At 46.0% G+C, this 14,778-nt stretch overlaps 1 protein-coding gene across 5 annotated transcripts in view; it reads left to right on the plus strand.

The window, feature by feature from the left end:
- Positions 1 to 14,778, plus strand: part of PRAG1 (PEAK1 related, kinase-activating pseudokinase 1) — an 81,806-nt gene that overhangs the window by 62,710 nt on the left and 4,318 nt on the right. For all 5 annotated transcript variants that reach the window (XM_081893775.1, XM_081893776.1, XM_081893774.1 and 2 more), the window contains 2 exons: positions 2,347 to 2,504; positions 8,392 to 9,131. In XM_081893775.1, coding sequence (XP_081749901.1) covers positions 2,347 to 2,504; positions 8,392 to 9,131 — 898 coding nt within the window. The remainder of the gene's footprint in view (positions 1 to 2,346; positions 2,505 to 8,391; positions 9,132 to 14,778) is intronic.

A 14,778-nucleotide genomic window follows, 5' to 3' on the forward strand; every position in this document is an offset into this window, starting at 1 on the left:
GCACCCCCTATCATTGACCCCCTGATCACCCCCTGATCATTGACCACACTGGTGGGGGGGCTGATGGAAGTTGGATTCCTAACACCTGGAGGGACAAAGGTTCTCCATCTCTGCATTAGAATGAAACCTTCAGGTTTCTGCCATTCCAAAAAAAAACCACACAAAAAAACCAGCAATCCACAAAACATGATTGGATATATGTCTATACGTACGGATGTGTATATATTGCATGAGGGGTTTTTTCCCAAGGAAACAAATTGGGTCAGATAGAAATGAAATGTAAAAATTATACAGTCAGTTTAGTAATATATATTATTATAGGGATATCAGACAAGTTTAAGGCTGCATATCGGCTTGAAAGCTAAGTTTGACTGAAATGACATGGACTTACAAAATTGTGCTTGGGGATTGGGGGCTAAGCTGTTTTTTAAAGAACATTAAATAACTGAAAAAGAGATAATGCAGAAAAATAGCATTGTATTGTTGGCATAATGGGGAAATGAAATTGTAAATCGTGGTAAGAAAATAAGCCTTGTGAGCTTCTGTTGTGATCTTTAGCTACAGATAAAGACATGTTGGGTCGGTAGGCATTTGTTTGTTCCTTTTTAATCAAAAAGACATTGTACCTTGGAAAGGAGCTTTCAACGCAGTGCTTCGCTTGCTTTCTGCAAATATACTGTGTGTAGAAAACAAAAGCAAATCTATTGTTTTGCCTTCTGCATGCATGTAGAAACCCCCTGAGCTAGAAATGGAGGAAATCTTTGCAGATGGAAGATTAGCTCTGTAGATCAATTTGAGTCCTTTGAGTCCTTTGAGGAAAAGGGAAGGAAATAAATAGAAATGTATAGAAATGTATAGAAACGTGCTACTGCGGCAATACAGCGCCGATAGTCAGGGATGCAAAGGTAATGTTGTACAGACCTCACTAAGAACAGTGTCCCCAGCATTTGAGTCCTGTAGTTGCCTTTGAAGTGACAGCAGCTTTTATTGACTTGTGGAAAGTCTTATTTAGAAGGAAGAGCACCAGTGTGTCACCAGAAATTGTATCTTGGTATGCATGCTCAGAAATAAACCGTTTTACTTCTCCCAAGCCATCACATACCAAGGTGTTGACCAAACAGTGTGCTGAGACCATTCTCTGATTTCCTTGGCCTTCTCTCTTTCTTACCTTGTGTTGTTCATGCAGGCAGGTGTGGCTGAAGTAGGGTGGGTGGGTAGGGTGGCATGCTCCTGGCCTCCCAACAGCAACATCTCCACCAGAAACTGGTAGCAGCAAGCAGAGTTTGAAATTAACCAGATGCATTTTGCTGCTGGCCTGGGTCCAGTGATGAGTATATGGAGATTTCTGGGCTCAAGTTTGGCAACCACAGTTTAACAACCTCTGCCTTAAAGGTAAAGGTAAAGGGACCCCTGACCATTAGGTCAAGTCATGGCCGACTCTGGGGTTGCGGCGCTCATCTCGCTTTATTGGCCGCTTCCGGGTCATGTGGCCAGCATGACTAAGCCGCTTCTGGCGAACCAGAGCAGCGCTCGGAAACACCGTTTACCTTCCCGCTGGAGCGGTACCTATTTATCTACTTGCACTTTGACGTGCTTTCGAACTGCTAGGTTGGCAGGACCAGAGACTGAGCAACGGGAGCTCACCCCGTCGTGGATATTCGAACCGCCGACCTTCTGATCTGCAAGTCCTAGGTTCTGTGGTTTAGACCACAGCACCACCCGCGTCCCCGCAGTTTAACACAGTTTGGCAACCACAGTTTAACAGGCTCTGCCTTAGTTCATAGTAAATACCATTTCCAGTTCCACTGTGTGTGTTTCTCCTTCTTGCATATTGGGACAAGTGAATTGTTGCAAGAGCAAGCCACAGTCAAGCAATGTAGTTGAGATCATAGAATTGTAGATTTGTAGGGTCATCTGACCGAACCCCCTGGTGAATAGACATTCCGTTTCAGCCATCGTAACCTAGGTTTAAGGTGATGTTTGGTGCCTAGCTTCTAGATCTGATTTTCTAACACTGGTGGTGAGGTGGCTGGAGAGTCTGCACTGTGTGAACAAACCGGGGAGCTGATCCAGTGCTCCTGCCTGTGTCCACACAGCACTGATCTCTCTACCACCTTTCCCAGTAAGAAGTAGCAATGCCACTGCACGTATGCAAAAAACAAACAAAAGCAAACAAAAAAACCCTCAAAACAATATTAGGACAAAAGAAATAAGAGAGGAACAAATCAAAACAGGATCACAGGCGTTATTGTGTAAACATAGCCACATTCTTCAAAATCTGATGCAACGTGACTCTTGTATAAATTGCTGTTTTCTCATTATGTATTTCCCACATTTAATCTCTAGGCATTTTCTAAAAATGAACAGAAGCAATTCTGAGTTGGAGAAGCTGAGCAGTGATTCTACAGAAAACCTCAGTCCTGCTTTCCAGGGAATCCACGTCACTTTCACCGCTGGCTCCACGGACAGTTTGAATTTGGACACAAATGCATTTGGCAATGGAGGTAGCTGAAAGTTGTGTGTTAGTGTGGGGCTGTGGGGTTAATGTACGAAACATGTTCTGTAAATTGTGACATATTGACCCAGTTTGCATGTCACAGTAAACCATAGTTAATGGCCTACTGTGAATATGGAGGTGGCTGCTGCCTTGCTGCCCCTAATTGCAGCAGCAAGCCATAATCCCTGTCTTTGTGTTATATCTGACTGAGAGATTATGCTTTATTTCACTCAAACAAATCATGATTAATAATATAAGTGAGTTTGCAGCAAACCATTAACTATGGTTTACTGTGTTGTGTGAATGTGGGCAATAAACAGGCCCTATAAAGCTGCATTTAGAATTTCACTTCCCCAGGGAAGCTTTACATGGTCTCTTCCTTTCACCCTTCAGGTGGGTATAAGCTGTCCTTAGTATCCATGATACTTTGCTTTTTTGAATGCCCATTTATTCAGCTTTGTTGCTAATGTGCCAAACTGTCCCAAAACCAAATGGAACCTTTGACTGAATGACAGGACAGCATAACTCATTACTACAAAAGCAGTCGTAGAACTTGAAAATATATGGGCTGAATGTAGCTTAAATTCAAGGCGTCTGGCATTTCTTATGATGAAGTATCAGGGCAGTTGGAGGACCATGCTTCTTGTGATGTCACCGAAATTAGGAGCAGGACTTGTGCCCTCTACAGGCAATGAGCTGCGCTGCAAGGGGCTAGCCATGGTGGCCAGCTGTCAATCATAGGATCAACAGGAAAGCCAGTAGCCATCCCTTGCGCTATCTTTTTGTCGTAAGTGCTGCATAGTAGTGAAGAAGACTACATCTGTGTTGGGAAAGGGATGATGATGATGATGATGATGATGATGATAATTGTTAAGTTGTGGGTGAACATATCAGACGACACAGTGATTCTTCAAACAGCTCTTGTTTATTCAGAGGCCAGAACAGAACTGAGCTGAAGGTTTCAGCCAGCCTGCTTATATAGAGCTCTAGTACAACGTAACTGTAACAACTTTCTAAAACTATCCAATCACTGAACGTCACTTTCGATCCCTTATTTGCTTAACTATCTACAGTATCCCCCTGCTGGCCCAGGGTGAGAACTTCAGTACATAACAATAACAATAATAATAATAAAAATAATGCACTGCATGTGAATTGTCCTAACTTTACAAATATCTTGTGCTTGGCCTACAATAAGGTACTACAAAGTAAAGAAAAAAATAGCAAGTAAGAAAAATTCTCTGAGTCCTCACATAGCTTGCCATGTTGCTTAAATATTTACCCTGTTCCAGCTTCGCTGCTCTTTGGCAGCCAGTGCCCAGTTCTGTGACAGAGAGCCAGGTTGTCTTCAGAAACGCTATGCAATGTTAACTCCACCTTCCAATAACATTCCTTTACTCAGTTGGATAGCCTCATTCACAGCGGGGATATACAGGTAGCATTGTGCTTAGCTTGCAGAGCTTAGGTAATTGTAATAAAAGTCACTTTGGACTTCCCACTTCAGTGCTAAGGTTGCCAGTACCAGAACTTGATGGCTTTTAAAACGAGGAATTAGGGATGCACAAACACCCCGCCCTTCGACCCAAACATGAATTGCCTCCCCCTTTCCATTCAAACCGCAAAACCCCTCAAGCGATTCGGGGTGGGTTTGATGATCGTAAAAACACCCAGAGAAGCCTGATTCCCAACATGCTAGCAGAGAAAGGACTTCTCTTCTACAGCATTTATTCGCTGGCTGAAGAAGAAGAGGGGGCTTCCCTTTCTCCGTGGTGTCAGGAGTAGACTAGAAATAAAACACCCGGTGTCAGCAAAGTTAACTCTTTATACCAAGAAACCAAAACAGCGCAGGCCTAGTGATCATAGGAACTCTTCTCAGTAGGTCTTGCCCCAGTGAGGATTGAAGTTTCTCACGATCTCTCCGCTCCCTAAGACTCCTCCTCTGCCAGGTCCTTCCCAAGCAAACTTGGGCTCCATCTAGTCTCTCATTGCTCTGCTCTCTTCATTCCTCTACATGTTCTGGGAGACCATGTAAACCCTTGTTACGGCTATCGGTGTGGTTGCTCGAGAGCGATCAGGCAAGATCCCTCACTGGTCTTTTCAAAAGCTTTATTATTGGTGCAAAAACCTTTACAATGCAGAACGCCTCTATTCCATGTCTTGCTCACTCGCTGGCAGAATCTGAGAGCGGGCGGTCCTTAAACCTTCCCCAGCAGAGTAGTTTCTTGACCCCCAGCCTACGCCTCCCCTCTCTGTGTGAAAGCCTACTGCACAAGGAAGGCTTGGGTAAAGGGGGGGGCCTCCCTCCTCCCCGCTTTGCTCAGACAAGGTGTCCTGGAGCTGCCTTGCATCCCCCGAACCCTGCAACTCTTCCCCACTAGAGGCAGGACTTCCTTCCTCCGCTGAAGTGCTGCTCCCCAAGATTTTTGGAGGCTCTCGGTAATCCATCTACCCTTCCCACTCTCTCCTCTGAGCCATTGGCAGTTCCCTGACAACCCTATTACCTCTTCAGCTTCCGACACCTCCTCTTCCCCCCAGTCTGCTCTCTCTTCTACCTCTGACCACTCCTTGTCATCCCACCACCAATCCCCTGGCTCTGAGCCTTCTTCCCCTGGGGGTTTCCCAGCTGGTGCCTTCCACCATTCCTCTGCATCCAGCCAGCCCATGGCATTGGTTAGCATTGAGACACAGTGTGTTCTGTGGGTGGGGAAGAAATTGGATTCAGTTCACATTTCATGGCAAATCTCCCAAACTTGCACTGCAGCCAAGCCGTCCTTCAAAAACCCACACTTCTCTGAATTTCCTGATGAAATTCTCCAACTAGATAATGTATAGGGAAAACGTATTACGTTAGGAGAAATTGAGGTGTATTAGGCAAAATTACACACTGAAATACTGACATATTCTCATGAGGACTTAAAAAGAAAATTGGCAAAGAGGTGCCAAAACGTGGACAGCTAAACGTAAGATTGGAAAAGTAAGAAATGGGCAAATTTGCCCATCCCTGCCCTGCATAAGGGGGTTGGGGGGTGGAAACAAGATAGCTTTGCCAGGAACCAACATGGCTAGCAGCAGTGCTTCTTGGGCAAAGTGCCTTGCTTTCCCCTGCGTGGCCTGGAAGACTCTGCTCCATGCAAAGCAGGAGAAATAAAGGCACTTTGCCCAGAAAAGGAAGAAAGCTCCCGTTAGGCAGGTCATCTTATTCCACCCTGTTCAACAAAGAAGGGGAGGCTTAAGGGGAACTGCACTTCCTGCCCTGATTTTGCTTGTAGAAATCAGATAGGGTTGTTTGCCTCTTCATCCCTAGTATATAGGGAACATGTCTGGCAGGATTTGTGGGTAAAATGATAAGACTCACCATTTTGGGAGAGCTTGAGAACAAACCTTGTCATGCATGGCATTAGCAAAGGCTTGTCAGGATCTGCTCTCCTGGTCACTTCTGCTTTTCAAAAGTCACTTACTTTAGTTTACAGATGGCTAATGTAGGCATAAGGGATGCGGGTGGTGCTGTGGGTTAAACCACAGGGCATAGGGCTTGCCGATCAGAAGGTTGGTGGTTCGAATCCCCGCAACGGGGTGAGCTCCCGTTGCTCGGTCCCAGCTCCTGCCAACCTAGCAGTTCGAAAGCACATCAAAGTGCAAGTAGATAAATAGGTACCGCTCCGGCGGGAAGGTAAATGGCGTTTCCGTGTGCTGCTCTGGTTAGTCATGCTGGCCACATGACCCAGAAGCTGTCTGCGGACAAATGTCGACTCTCTCGGCCTATAGATATGCGAGATGAGCACGCAACCCCAGAGACATCCACAACTGGACCTAATGGTCAGGGGTACCTTTAAGGTAAAGGTAAAGGGACCCCTGACTGTTAGGTCCAGTCGTGGCTGACTCTGGGGTTGCTGCGCTCATCTCGCTTTATTGTCCGAGGGAGCCGGCGTACAGCTTCCGGGTCACGTGGCCAGCATGACTAAGCCGCTTCTGGCGAACCAGAGCAGTGCACGAAAACGCCGTTTACCTTCCCACCGGAGTGGTACCTATTTATCTACTTGTACTTGGGCGTACTTTAGAACTGCTAGGTTGGCAGGAGCAGGGACCGAGCAACGGGAGCTTACCCCATCGCGGGGATTCGAACTGCCGACCTTTGGCAAGTCCTAGGTTCTGTGGTTTAACCCACATCGCCACCCGCATCCCAGGGGTCCCTTTACCTTTAATGTAGGCATATGCAACCAGATCGCCTATTTTAAACATGTTGTGGCTTAATACCAGAGCCACGTGTGGTGCAGTGGATGGAGACTTGAAATGGAGAGACCTGGGACTCAGCTCTGAAACTTGCTGAATGACCTCCAGTGTCAGTCACTTTCCCTGAAGATAAACTAGACATGGTGATGATGGCAGGACTTAATCCATCTCCAGCCTATAAAGGCATGGAGAAGCAGAACCCCGAGCCATCTTTTTCCACCCAAAATCTCTCTGTCTCCTGGCAGGGGTCACATCCAGACATGGACTTCCAGGGAGGAGAAAAACAGCTTTTAAAAGTGGTTTTGGGGTGAGGAGCAGGCAGGCAGGCGGGAGGGAGCCATTCAGTAAATTATAGAAAGGATCTAATATTACTTGAGTATCAAAAGCAGATAGTATAGCCCTGTGTGACAACGGCAGGGAGAAGGGAAACCCATAACTAAATGTGGATTTACATGGCACTGATAGATAAAATGCAGAAAATACAGAAAATGATGAAATGCTAAAGCAAGAGAGAACTTCTCGATATATAGAGAGGTGTAGACATGCTAGGAAGGGACGCAGGTGGCGCTGTGGGTTAAAGCCTCAGCGCCTAGGACTTGCCGATCGAAAGGTCGGCGGTTCGAATCCCTGCGGCGGGGTGCGCTCCCGCTGCTCGGTCCCAGCGCCTGCCAACCTAGCAGTTCGAAAGCACCCTCGGGTGCAAGTAGATAAATAGGGAACGCTTTCTAGCGGGAAGGTAAACGGCGTTTCCGTGTGCAGCTCTGGCTCGCCAGAGCAGCGATGTCACGCTGGCCACGTGACCCGGAAGTGTCTTCGGACAGCGCTGGCCCCTGGCCTCTTGAGTGAGATGGGCGCACAACCCCAGAGTCTGGCAAGACTGGCCGGTACGGGCAGGGGTACCTTTACCTTTACCTTTAGACATGCTAGGAGTAAACCCACTGAAATCAATGTGATTTAATTTAATCAACTAATTTAGTCCTGTTGATTTCTACAAGTCTACACTCGGCCCAGGTACACACATATACGCTTAACTCCCTATGGCTTTTTTCTTAATAGTTAAGATTAAAACATGTGCTTTTAAATTGGCTTTTAATTTTTCTTGCACACACCTAACACCTTTCCTGGCGAAAAATGCCACCTTTATCAGAATTCTCTCTACAAACCATCCTTTTTATTCATTGTGCCCTTTTTGGAACCTAATCGCTTTGCGTTACTAATGAAGGCAGAAGCTCAAACAGTCAGCCGGATAATTTCATGCTGATTTCTGTATCGCCAGTCATACACACTATGCCAGCCCCCCAGCCCCCCTGGGTCATGGGCTGCCATGGGGAGGGAGATTCACGCACACAGGCTCCTATACCTCCTCATCAGAGCACAGGACCCAGGGGGCTGGGATGCCGCCATACAGACACACATATAATGTCTCATAATTTTATCATGCTCTGGCGTGACTTTGACCCCATGTCCAAAGGCCATTCTTGTTTTGGCTGCTACAAATGATCCTAGGCTAATCTGGGTGCAAAGTTTCATTACCCTAGGCTGGCATGCTTACCTTTTTAGATGGAACTTGATCTAGGCTTCACATTGTAAAACATCTTTTTTTTTATCCGTGCTGGTAGGAGTCCCCGGCTTATAATTGCTTTATTGTCTGCAATGTGTTTCAGGACAGTCGTGCAAAACGAGCCTTCGTTCACCCACCCGTACCGGGAAGCCGACCTTTCCTTCAACCCATTTCCCTGCATGTCCCAGCAAAGACAGGCCGCACTGCAAACCTTTACAGCCGCCTCCTCTGCCGCAGAAGAAAACAGTCAGCAGAGCTGTTTCTTCGCCAGATGGTTTTTACTGGGGCCCAGCTTCCCCAGCTAGAGCTTCAGGTCCCGCAAGCCCCAAACTGAACTTCAGTCAGTCGGAAAGTAACGTCTGCATCCGCGAGGAGCCTCCGTTTGGCTCCACCTTGGGAATCAACCGCCAGACATTTTCTTCTTCTGAATCACTGGAGAAAGCCTTCAGAGGGTCCCATTCCCCATATCCCTGTTCTGCTAAGAATGGCGGCGCCTGTTGTAGCCAGAGCAAAAACTTGCCACCTCGTTCCTCCTCCCAGAACAGCATGTCCACCACGGTTTCCTCAGGTTCTAGCTTTCAGCTCCACAACCTCCTCAGCAATATTGACAACAAAGAGGGGGTGTACGCCAAGCTAGGTGGGCTGTATGCGGAATCCTTGCGCCGCCTCGTTTCTAAGTGCGAAGACTGTTTCATGCGCGACCAGAAGAGCGAGCTGCATTTCAGCGAGAACAACTGGTCCCTCTTCAAACTGACGTGCAACAAGCCTTGCTGTGATTCAGGGGACGCCATATATTATTGTGCCACCTGCTCCAAGGATCCGTCAAGCACCTATGCGGTGAAGGTATGTCGTTGCCAAATGCTCATTTTGTCATGACTTGCTTTGTGCTTTTGGCCTTTTCTGGCGGTTCCCTCACTAGGAGAAGCCAAGTTACAGGGAACCAGGCAGAGGGCCTTATCGGTAGTGGCACCCGCCCTGTGGAACGCCCTCACCAGATGTCAAAGAGAAAAATAACTACCAAACTTGTAGAAGACATCTCAAGGCAGCCCTGTTTAGGGAAGCTTTTAATGTTTAATAGGTTATTGTATTTTAGTGTTTTGTTGGAAACTGCCCAGAGTGGCTGGGGGGACCCAGCCGGATGGGCAGGGTATAAATTATTATTATTATTATTATTATTATTATTATTATTATTATTATTATTATTATTATTTTCCCTGGTCTCTGGCTGCCATGAACTCGAATGATCTGATGACCTTCACAAGGATGTGGGGACACACACACCCTATACATACAGTGTTGCCGATCAGACGGTCGGTGGTTTGAATCCCCGCGACGGGGTGAGCCCCCATTGCTTGCTCCCTGCTCCTGCCAACCTAGCAGTTCGAAAGCACGTCAAAGTGCAAGTAGATAAATAGGTACCACTCCAGTGGGAAGGTAAACGGCGTTTCCGTGCGCTGCTCTGGTTCGCCAGAAGTGGCTTAGTCATGCTGGCCACATGACCCGGAAGCTGTACACCGGCTCCCTCGGCCAATAAAGCGAGATGAACACCGCAACCCCAGAGTCGTCCGTGACTGGACCTTTACCTCGGGTTACAAATACTTCAGGTTACAAACACTTCAGGTTACAAACTCCAGAAGTAGTACCTCGGATTGAGAACTTTGCCCCAGGATGAGAACGGAAATCGTGTGGTGGCGGAAGGCCCCATTAGCGAAAGTATGCCTCAGTTTAAGTACTGTTTTCAGGTTAAGAATGGACCTCCAGAATGAATTAAATTCATAACCCAAGGTACCACTGGGTTCTTTCAGAATTTTTCAGGTGTGTTGCCTGATAAGGAACCTTGAAATATGTTTGAATTTTGCTTTAGAGGGGAATCTGCTGTCAAACTGGTTCTATTTAGGAACACACGTACCAAGGATTTTGCTGGTCTGCTTAAATATATATATATTGCAGGGGGTTGGACTAGATGATCCAATGGGGTCCTTCCAACTCTATAGTTCTGTGATATTATTATTGTATTCTGCTGGAATTCATAGGATGTTTTGTCTAAGAAGGAACCGCCAGGTTCGCTTCAAAATTTCTTTCACGCAAAAATTCAGTGGCAAATAGCACCTAGCAAAACCCCAGGTACAGGGCAGGTGAATTGCCTAAAAATACCAGAGATCAAAGAACAGAGTCCAAAGTTTCTGGTCAGAACAAGCAAACACTTCGAGAGTTGAGCTCCAAGAGTTGCCCAATAAGAACCAGAGTGAGCACAGAGTTTACACACAATCCGTTGGTTAGCCTGCCAGCAGCAATTCTCCTTTTTTCGCAAGCAGGGCTGATGAGAGGCTGCAATAAAGCCAGTAGGGCACAGCTGGGCCTGGTTGCCGTGGCAACCCTCACAGCGCAGGTATAACAGAGCAGGGCTGGGAGCAAGTCTTCATACCTAGATTTCCAATTGATGTACTGCCAAGAGCGGGCAAGTCATATATCTCTGCAATCCAAGGAGTTCTAAATTGCTTAATGTTGCTTGCGGAAAAAAGAGGCACAGGTCATGATTCCCAGGGTTGGTTTTTTCTCTCTCTTGTATGAACCCCAGCAGAATGAACAGGCACGGCCACCTTTTCCCTGGCCTTCTTTTCTGTGAGGACAGAAGGATCTGCCAATTTCAGTTCCCTCGGTTTCTCATTTCCCCCAATCTTAAATTAAGTTCTCCATGTTTCTGCAGCAATCTGCAGTTTTGTTTGTTTGTTTTTAAATCCTCATGAAAATACATCAGCTGGCATTTTAGTGGAAATTTCTCCTAATTTTTAATTTGCTGTTCTGGCTAGTATACAGTTTTGTAAGTCATTTTTTTCATAATGTGGTGGATTCTTTTTTTTTAATAAAATCTTTAAATTAGTTTCCCAATATACCCCAATAAAAGCCAAATTATAACAATAACAATGACTTCCCAAATTATACAATTATCAAAATACCAATCAACTTCCAATTAATACATTTTAGTTAAAGTGGCTCCCCGCAGGATGGTTTGGGTGCACTTCTGATCTTACATCACTGCGTTCTGTAATCTTAATTAATGTCAGTTGCATTTCAGTTATAATAATAATCCCATAGTCAACAGCTACATAATTAATAATTTCCGTTCGTGATGTTACAATATATGAATTCATAAAGCTTCAAGTGAGGAACTCAAACTATTATGCTGCCCTGCGTGTGAAAAGGAAAGCAGAAAAAAAATACATTTGGCACCAAATTGGCCTCAGGTTTTGTCAGGATGAGGCATATGGGGCCCCATCCAACTGTCTTAGGGACTGCATTCTGGATTTGTGTAGGTTTTACTTCTTAACACACAAAAAACACTTTCTAAAAGCAATAAAATATTTCTACAAAGCTCTAAAATGATAAAACTATATATTATAAAGTTTAGAAAACCATAGAACCCCATTTACAAATTGTTGGTTGTTTAGTCGTTTAGTCGTGTCCGACTCTTCGTTACCCCATGGACCAGAGCACGCCAGGCCCTCCTGTCTTCCACTGCCTCCCGCAGTTTGGTCAAACTCATGCTGGTAGCTTCGAGAACACTGTCCAACCATCTCATCCTCTGTCGTCCCCTTCTCCTTGTGCCCTCCATCTTTCCCAACATCAGGGTCTTTCCAGGGAGTCTTCTCTTCTCATGAGGTGGCCAAAGTATTGGAGCCTCACTTCCAGTGAGCACTCAGGGCTGATTTCCTTCAGAATGGATAGGTTTGATCTTCTTGCAGTCCATGGGACTCTCAAGAGTCTCCTCCAGCACCATAATTCAAAAGCATCAATTCTTCAGCGATCAGCCTTCTTTATGGTCCAGCTCTCATTTCCATACATCACTACTGGGAAAACCATAGCTTTAACTATACAGGCCTTTGTTGGCAAGGTGATGTCTCTGCTTTTTAAGATGCTGTCTAGGTTTGTCATTGCTTTTCTCCCAAGAAGCAGACGTCTTTTAATTTTGTGGCTGCTGTCACCATCTGCAGTGATCATGGAGCCCAAGGAAGTAAAATCTCTCACTGCCTCCATTTCTTCCCCTTCTATTTGCCAGGAGGTGATGGGACCAGTGGCCATGATCTTCGTTAAATTCCATTAGCAACACACACACACACACTGTGTGGTAAAGCCTTCTTGAATAAAATTGTCTTGAGTGTGTGTCTAAGCATCATGACGTTATGCGCCTGTCTAATTTTTGCTTAGAGGCGCAGACCTTAAGAGGGCCTGAAACTGCATAATTTCTAGTCCCAACATCTTTTTCTCCACCCTTTGTGAATTGCGGGGCTCATTTTCAATGCATCACACGGAGGGGCGTCTGCGTTGATGCCCATTTCACAAAGGGGAAAAAAGGCCTGCCTTTCTGCCACTCCGCTTACTTCACTCAGTTTGGGCTCCCAGTGGATGCGTGCTACAGAGGGAGCGTGATGGCGAGGGAAAGAGACAAACCTTGTTTTGTGTTCGTCGCAGACCACACGTGTGTGTCCCCGCATTACAAAATGCGCCTTTATTGTCTGACTCTGGCAGACAGTAGCATGCTAAAGCTGAGCCAAAGAACTGAGATACAAGCTCCGCCGCTGTGTGTGCGAGTTCTAAGTGGGGAAATGTAGCTAGGCAACTTTTGGGAATGCTTTCATTTTCGTCGCTGGAATATTTCTGACAGACAGTGGTTTCAGGGCTTTTGTGCCTTTCCTTTTTCTTTCCCTGTGAATGTGATATTGTTGCACTGACTGCAGACATGAAAGAAGCTACAGATCTGATTGTTGCCTCAAGTCAGGCTTCGACAAGCCTGTTTCAAAGTTGGAGCTAAGATGAGCTTCCTGTCATGTCTTAGAACCCTAGACCCTGCTAGTGCTTTGACTCATATGCATGAATTGTGGGGGAAATGGAGCCAAAATATTCTCTTTTCCAAAAAAAAAAAAAAGCTTCCTTTTATCTTCGACAGAAGACCAGGGACTTAGGAATATGGCTCTCTACCAAAGATGTAAAAAGAGGTGGGGGGAGCTCAATTTCAAGGTGCACAGTAGCAAGGGGAAGGATGCTTAACCCTTCTCCCATCCACTTGTTGTTGTTTAGTCGTTTAGTCGTGTCCGACTCTTCGTGACTTGTTGTTGTTTAGTCGTTTAGTCATGTCCGACTCTTCGTGACCCCCTGGACCAGAGCACGCCAGGCACTCCTGTCTTCCACTGCTTCCCGCAGCTTGGTCAAACTCATGCTGGTAGCTTCGAGAACACTATGCAAGCATCTCGTCCTCTGCCGTCCCCTTCTCCTTGTGCCCTCCATCTTTCCCAACATCAGGGTCTTTTCCAGGGAGTCTTCTCACGAGGCGGCCAAAGTATTGGAGTCTCAGCTTCAGGATCTGTCCTTCCAGTGAGCACTCAGCGCTGATTTCCTTCAGTATGGAGAGGTTTGATCTTCTTGCAGTCCATGGGACTCTCAAGAGTCTCCTCCAGCACCAGAATTCCAAAGCATCACTACTTCTCCCTTTTTCCTTTCCCAGCCAGGGTCTACAGACATGTGTGCTGTAGTTGGGGGGTGGGTGAGGGTGGGAAGGCCTGGAAGAGAAAACGAAGGGGGAGAAATGGATGGCAGCGCTTGCTACTTTCCCCCTCCAAATTTCACCCTCCTTTCCCTCTGCTTACCCCAACCAAAGCTTTTATAGATGCTCCGCAGAGACTCAGGTTTCCAAATCCCATTCTTCTGCCAATTGTCTAGTTTGGCTCTCAAAATATATTCCTCTGCGGTGGCCCTATAAACATGCTTGTAATTCAGTCACGTGATCAGACTCTTCAGTGTGTTTGTTACTTGATTATTACTTCTGCACAGTGCATTTGGCAAAGGTAGGAAAGAGAGGCTGCAGTCCCTGCGCTCCTTTGGGCTGCTTCCATCCTATTACCGCCAACGGGATTCTACACAGTCTGATTGTACACAGCAGCGCAGCTCTGGAGAACAATAGCAGCAGGAAGATGTGCTCCATAGCCTAAAGGAGCCCATCAATGTCTCAGAGCAGGCAAGAGCATCTCACAACCAATAATGAATAATATTACCATGTGGAATCCACTTAAAATGAATTTGGTGTCCAGAGATTTCATTAGACTCATTCCCAGCCACTGATGCTATTAGGATACAAGAGAAACAACTTGGTCCCCAAAGAGAAAGCGCTTTAAATCAATTGCTTTTATTATTTGTGGATCCTTCTGTACCTCTTTTGGACTCGATACCTTGTTTTATTTAAACAAATATTATTTCCTAAACATACTTAACCGAACAAATCTAAACAAATATTATTACTTATCTAAACAAATAATATTTTCAGAGAGGGTTCAACATGAATCATAGAATTGAAGGGATCAGGAATCTTTTTGCCCAGCGTGGGTCTTGAACCCACAAACCTGAGAGATTAAGAGGCTCATGCTCTACTGACGGAGCTATCCTGGCCCATCTGTGCTTCCAATAGTGGCTTCTCCTTTAAATTCCTGGGAGTCCCTCT

Source organism: Podarcis melisellensis (assembly GCF_964234715.1).
Source record: "Podarcis melisellensis genome assembly, chromosome: 17".
Taxonomy (NCBI): domain Eukaryota; kingdom Metazoa; phylum Chordata; class Lepidosauria; order Squamata; family Lacertidae; genus Podarcis; species Podarcis melisellensis.